General features: G+C 52.3%; 1 protein-coding gene across 1 annotated transcript in view; it reads left to right on the top strand.

The window, feature by feature from the left end:
- Window positions 1-1,147, top strand: part of LOC103264690 (gamma-crystallin B) — an 11,908-nt gene extending 10,761 nt beyond the window's left edge. Inside the window, exon 3 of the mRNA XM_021714669.1 lies at window positions 808-1,147. Coding sequence (XP_021570344.1) covers window positions 808-1,080 — 273 coding nt within the window. The 3' untranslated portion in view covers window positions 1,081-1,147. The remainder of the gene's footprint in view (window positions 1-807) is intronic.
- Window positions 1,148-6,286: the final 5,139 nt, after the last annotated feature.

The following is a 6,286-nucleotide window of genomic DNA, read 5'->3' as shown; positions in this document are numbered from 1 at the left end:
TTGCTCCCAGGCCCAGTCTTGCCCCCAGCTTGCTCCCGCTGGCCCGTCCAGTCTTGCTCCCAGGCCCAGTCTTGCCCCCAGCTTGCTCCCGCTGGCCCGTCCAGTCTTGCTCCGCAGCGGCGGGCGCCAGTGCAGCCTCGGAGCGGGTGCGAGGCCGGCCTCGCCCGCGGAAACTGGCGGGCCGCGGAGGCGGCACTCTTGGCCCGCCGTCTCGCCGGCCTGGAGGCGTTTCTGAGGGACCCGGCGGGTAGGCTCCCCTGCGGACTGGTAAACGCTGAGGGCTCCGCTGCCAAAACAGGCTCGCCAAAGGCAGCGTGCAACCTCGGGGGAGTCCGCTGCTCTTAGTTTGGAAAATCCGTTGCGCGCCGGGTCTACGCGACCCTTTAGACTCACTCTCCACCGAGGTTTTGAAGCCCTCCCTCAGGGGTAAATTTACACGGATGTGCACGTGGGAGACGGAGCTCTGACCCAAAGAATGATAGTCAAAGTAACGCCCACCGGTCCCCCGAGTTAACCCAAGGGGTTGGAGGTCGAGACATCTGAGTTTCCGAGGGGTTCTAACTCAGAGTCCGGACCTCCTGAAGGTCGGCCTCCTCAGTGAGAAACAGGAAAGGAGTGGGCAAGTGTCTGCCAAACGCCAGCCGGAGCCAGACCCACGCCCAGCAACCCACGGTCTCCCGCGTTTCCGGCGTCTAAGCTGCACGCGGGAACCCCAGGCCCCAGCCCACCACATCCGTCTGTGCTTGGGCGTTCGAAGCCTGGGCGCGGCCCCCTGCCACTTCTGACCCTTCTCTCTGGCCCCAGCAGACGGGCGCCCACAGGCTGCGGCTGTACGAGCGGGAGGACCACAAGGGCCTCATGATGGAGCTGAGCGAGGACTGCCCCTGCATCCAGGACCGCCTGCACCTCAGCGAGGTCCGCTCCCTGCACGTGCTGGAGGGCTGCTGGGTGCTCTACGAGCTGCCCAGCTACCGGGGCCGGCAGTACCTGCTGAGGCCCCAGGAGTACAGGCGGCACCAGGACTGGGGGGCCATGGACGCCAAGGCAGGCTCTCTGCGGAGAGCGGTGGATTTATACTAATGTAGGTTGGCACCACCGCCTTCTCATTCTGGAATCTAATAAAATATCTAGTCTGTATTGTTGGCAACTGCTGACTTCTGTCTTTCTTTCACCGTGCACACCAACCCCCCGGACCTGCTCCTGGCTAAAGGCTGAGGAGTGAACGGGGCAGTGGGGTCTGTTCACGGCAGAGCGATTCTGCATGAGGCTCGGAGTGGGGGGTGGAGGCGAGAGTGGCCCGTCCGAGCAGGGAGAGGCCAGTCGATGCCAGACGCGGGCAGAGGCTGACCAGTGAGATGGGAGGCGGTCGGCGGAGGGCCTCGGGGACGATATTCCAGAAGCTTCCTCTGGCTCAAGCGGGGGTTGGAGGCCACAAAAGGCAAAGCCAGGGAGCCAAGGCAAGCCCAGCTGGGCAAACCACCTGATGAGACCACGTAAAGAGTTGCACGTGAGGAGCTAACGCCAGGCCCGCCCTGGCCACTGCCATGCCTCTTCACAAGGTCAAAGACCAGAACTGCTGCCCTCCAGAACGACTCCTGGCCAGGACCGCAACTCTGTTCAGCCACTGCTACCTCTGGCTCAAACCCAGCACAGACGTACACAGCGCCCAGCTGCTGTGGATACATAAACAAGAGGCACACATCCATCTTTTACTCAAAAAAAACTTGCATCATATAGTGTGCTGCAAACGTAAAGAGTCCCTTAACTGAGAAAAGGGGACTCAAGTATAAAGGCACATTGAAGACAGCCATAATTTCTAGAGACTTTGATTAAAATCTGTTTGTTCACAAGAAAGGCCCTGCAAATTAAAAAAAGAACATTTTTACCAGTAGATAATTAGTTTATTTTTCACTTGAAAATTTCCCTTCACAGTAAAAGTCGCCCATAATTTTACAACTTTACAAATTCTACAAAGAAAGAAGTTGAGGGAGTCCTTCTGACACTCCTCATTGCTAACTCCTCTTCAAAATTGGTGCATCCTTTTGGAGCAATTGCCTGATGTATGTAGCTCACCACGAAACACATGCTTCTTTTCTCTGCAAAAATGGAAACTCTGCAACTGCTTCTCAAATACATGCCACACAGACCTGTGTTTGGGTCTGTACCTTATTCTACTTTATGGCAGAACTGCATCCCGCTGTTGAGAGGTTCCCTAGATGATTCCACCATTTATCCAGTGATGACTGGGGCTTTTCCGGTGTTGCTCTTACAAACAGTGCTGCAAAAAACGCACACCTTAATTTGATAATATTTAATATCTGGACACACCTTAGTTTTAAGAGGATAGAAACTAGAAATTAGACTGCTTGCTCATGGTGCAAGTTTGTTCTAGTTTAACAGACCGTCCAATTATTAGCTACTAGAGATTCTAACTTACGATCTTTGCCATTTATTGAACACCCAGCACGGGCCTGCTGTCTGCAGCAACGGGGATGAAAAAAACAACCAAAACAAGCAAAAGGTAGGGTCCCTACCACAACAGAGCTCTCCACAGAAATAAAATTAACTACTAATGCTAAGTAATCAGATGGAGTCGTTTTTTTAAGTTCAAGTACTTACCAGGTACTAAATAATATATATTTAATCATTTTCCTTTATCAAGTACTTTTACTAAGTACTTTAACATCATCCCATGACAAACTTCCAGGGGAGTAGCACACACTTTTTTTTCTTTTTCTTTTTCTTTTTCTAGAGATGAGGTCTCGCCAAGTTGCCCAGGCCGATCTCGAACCCGCGGACTCAGGCAATCCTTTCACCTTGGCCTCCCAAAGTGCTGGGATTATAGGCGTGAACCACCGTGCCCAGCATGAGTGACACATATTTACATATTTCTCTGGTGTGTGTTTTTAATCTCTTAACATTTGGGGGGAGGGGAGTGTTTTCCTGACATGACACTTGTCACTTCTGAACACCCTGCACCTTTCTGCAGCCCTTTTTTCCTTTCTGCGTCAGAACAGCATCTCCAGTGAAGACAGGAAGACAGAACAAGAGCACTCTGTCTTTGCCGTGAGGGTAGGGGAAGGCTTACATAACCCGAGCAGCTGCTCCCGTCTTGGGCCCTCCTTGGGGACCAGGCCGCCAAGAAAAGGCAGTCATGGATTCTCCACCGCGCCCACCTCCGCCCCCTCCTTTCTCCCACCGCTTCCGCTCCTGCCTGATTCCTCTCCCCAACCCACTGGCCTTGGAGCACCGGCCAAGTGAGTTTTCCAGTGTTCCTTCCCTACTTTTGGGGGGGAAATGTTAGCAAGGAACCAGAGCTAAAAACATGGCCTGACTCTGGTGCCCAAAGGGCTTGAAACTCCCATATAAAGCTTTGATGGATCAGACGTGCTAAAAATAATCCACACAGTTTGCAAACAACTTATTTTCTCACTTTCTTTCATACAGAAAATTACAGTGAGCTTGCAGCCCAATATGAAGTGCCTTTTCTTCTTTAGAATTCCAGTGGAGACACGCAGAGGAGTCGGGTTCCCATTGCTGTCCGGGCGAGGTAGTGCCTTCCCTTAGTGAAAGGCTCCAGGACACCAAAGGTGGCAGGCGCTCGTGGTGTGGAAGCAGATGCGAATGAAGGGACTTGAGTCGTACCACCGCGTTTAAAACGAAAATATCGAGCAGCACAAAAAGGGGTGACAGTTTTGTAGCAACAGCTGTTTTGGCGAAGGACGTCTCGAGGGTAAAAAAACCAGAAAACACAGCTCGATCACATAAGCGGTTTCTATACTGGATGAATGAAGTCTATTATTTATATCACTCGTGGGAAAAAGACCAAGGTTTAATTCAATTAAACGACACACTTGGGTTCCCACGGCTGGCAAGAGGCAAGGAAGAGGCCCTGGCTCAGGCTTGCCAAACGCCCTTAGTAGCTGCTGTTCAGTCCTAGTGTGGGATTCCGTGGAAGGGTCATCTCTGAAATAATTCTGGGGTAGGATGTGAAAGCATTATGACAAGTAAGCCCCCCTCCCAAATGCTCGCCACATTTTTCACATTCTTTAAATCACGTGGTACTCGGTATTTGAGATTTCTTGGGCTCATTTTCTTTACATAGGGACCAGCATAGAGTTATCAATTTTTATCTCGCTATGCAAGGACATTTAAAATTTTAAACAAAACAACAAAATTTTAAAGTTTTAAGTTCCATCTGTTCTTACATCATATTATCTTTAAAAAGACATTTACATGGCCGGGCGCCGTGGCTCACGCCTGTAATCCCAGCACTTTGGAAGGCTGAGGCAGAAGGACTGCTTGAGGCCAGGAGTTTGAGCAATATAGCAAGAGCCTATCTCTACAAAAAACAGAGAGCAAATTATCGAGGCATGGTGGTAAGCGACCTTAGTCCCGGCTACCCAGGAAGCTGAGGCGGGAGGTCACTTGAGCCCAGGAGTTGGAAGCTGCAGTGAGTTAGTCTTGTGCCACTGCACCCTGGCCTGAGTGACCAAGCAAGACCCCGTCTCTTAAAAAAAAGAGACACTTACAAAAAGACATTTTAACCTTTCCCTCTTTTCTGCCCCTCCGAAATGCTGAAGTTCTAAGACAGAGGATGGTTCAGTCCAAGAAAGAGTACTGGGGCATATGCCTTGACGTAAAGGTTTTTCTGGCCGGTAAAAACTGAATGGAACCGAGCAAAATTTGAAAACTCTTGTTGGGGTGCAAGTCAATCCCTCCAGGGACCAGGGAAGTGGTGGCAAGAGGTGCAACAGCCTCCTTCAAGACAAAGGGAAGCACGGGGCAGCGTCGCTGTGGAGCGCGTGGCGCAGACACTGCCAGCCACACAACCACGCGTCCAGGCCCACAGCCTCAGCTGGCCAGCTCTCACTTCCACGCTGTTGCGGAAGCCGGGAGAGCTGCTGGCCAGGCACCACAGCAAGTCCCTCTGCAGCACCCCTGCCCCACGCCCCGGTGCCGGGCGAGTGCCCAGAGGCCTACCACAAAGCCTGGAGAAGCCAGGAGAGGCGGCAAGGGTTCACAGCAGAGGCTTGCACGGAGCGCCCTCCCCACCCTCACAGAACGGGACTCAGAGTCATGAGCTATTTTGAACCCTAGAAAAAAAGACAGTTTCATCTCTTCGGCACTTCGTTTTGTAGACTTTCCTGCCCGTCGCACAGATGATTGACCTGCGTGTAGCAGACCTTACCATGAGCAACCACTTGCCTGAGGGCCCCTGACTATTACGCGGGTGACAAAGGTCCTTCTTGGACTAGAGGGAGCTCAGGACACCAGTGCCTGTCATTTCTTGTTCCCCGCCCCATCCCCAAGACAGTCCCCGGCAGCCATTCCGGGCAGCCTGTGTGGAACTCTGCATCTGGGCTGCGCGCACCGGGATCTCAGGAGTTAGGGTCTCATGCACGAAGCACGGCTTGGGGCTCGGGTCATATGCACACTTGTCCTGCCTGGAAATTTCTGTGGAGCACTGCAAAGGCCACTTTCTGGCCCAAGCCAGCACTACGAGAAGTCTGGGTCTTTTCGCTGTCTCGTCAGGCCCAGGCTGGTATAAAGGCTGTTCTCTTCCAGTCAGTGGAAAAGCCAAGCCCAACATCCCCAGGTGCGGCCCTCCAGAGGTCAGCTGAATCTCAGTGGTAACTACATGCCAGCAGGGGTATGGTCCCCACCGACAGTCCCACCCTCCTCCTGCGGGTATCCCTGAACCATCAGTCCCTGCTCTCTGAAACTCTTTGCATTCTGATTCTTCCTTATGTTTCTTTCTTTTTTGTTGTTGTTGAGTTGGAGTCTCACTCTGTCACCCAGACTGGAGTGCAGTGGCCACTCCTGGTCACCGCAGCCTCGACCCTCTGTGCTCCAGTGATCCCTCCGCCTCAGCCTTCCAAGTAGCTGGAACTACAGGTTCGCACTACCACTGGCTGATTTTTTGATTTATTGTAGAGCTGAGGTCTCGCCAAGTTGCCCGGGCGGGTCTCGAACCCACAGGCTCAGGCAATCCACTCACCTCAGCCTCCCAAAGCGCGGGATTACAGGCTGAGCCACGGAGCCTGACTGGATCCATTTTTTTTAGCTCTCACATACGAGTGAGAATATGTCATACGAGGGGGAGCCCAAAAGACAAAATTACATTTTGGAGGCCAGGCCCCTTGCGGTATAGGCTTCCTCCACTAGTTAAGTGTTCTAGGACCCATTGTCATCAGTGTACCAGCTGACGTTGTTGAGAGGCTATGTTTGGCTTCAGTAAGTTTTTTTTTTTTGAGATTATTTGAATGCTTTTGCCCATTTTATG

Source organism: Carlito syrichta, unplaced genomic scaffold, assembly GCF_000164805.1.
Source record: "Carlito syrichta isolate Samal-C Ts95f unplaced genomic scaffold, Tarsius_syrichta-2.0.1 Scaffold305694, whole genome shotgun sequence".
Lineage (NCBI taxonomy): Eukaryota > Metazoa > Chordata > Mammalia > Primates > Tarsiidae > Carlito > Carlito syrichta.
The sequence above is the reverse complement of the archived record's forward strand: the minus strand, read 5'-3'. Positions and strand labels throughout refer to the sequence as shown.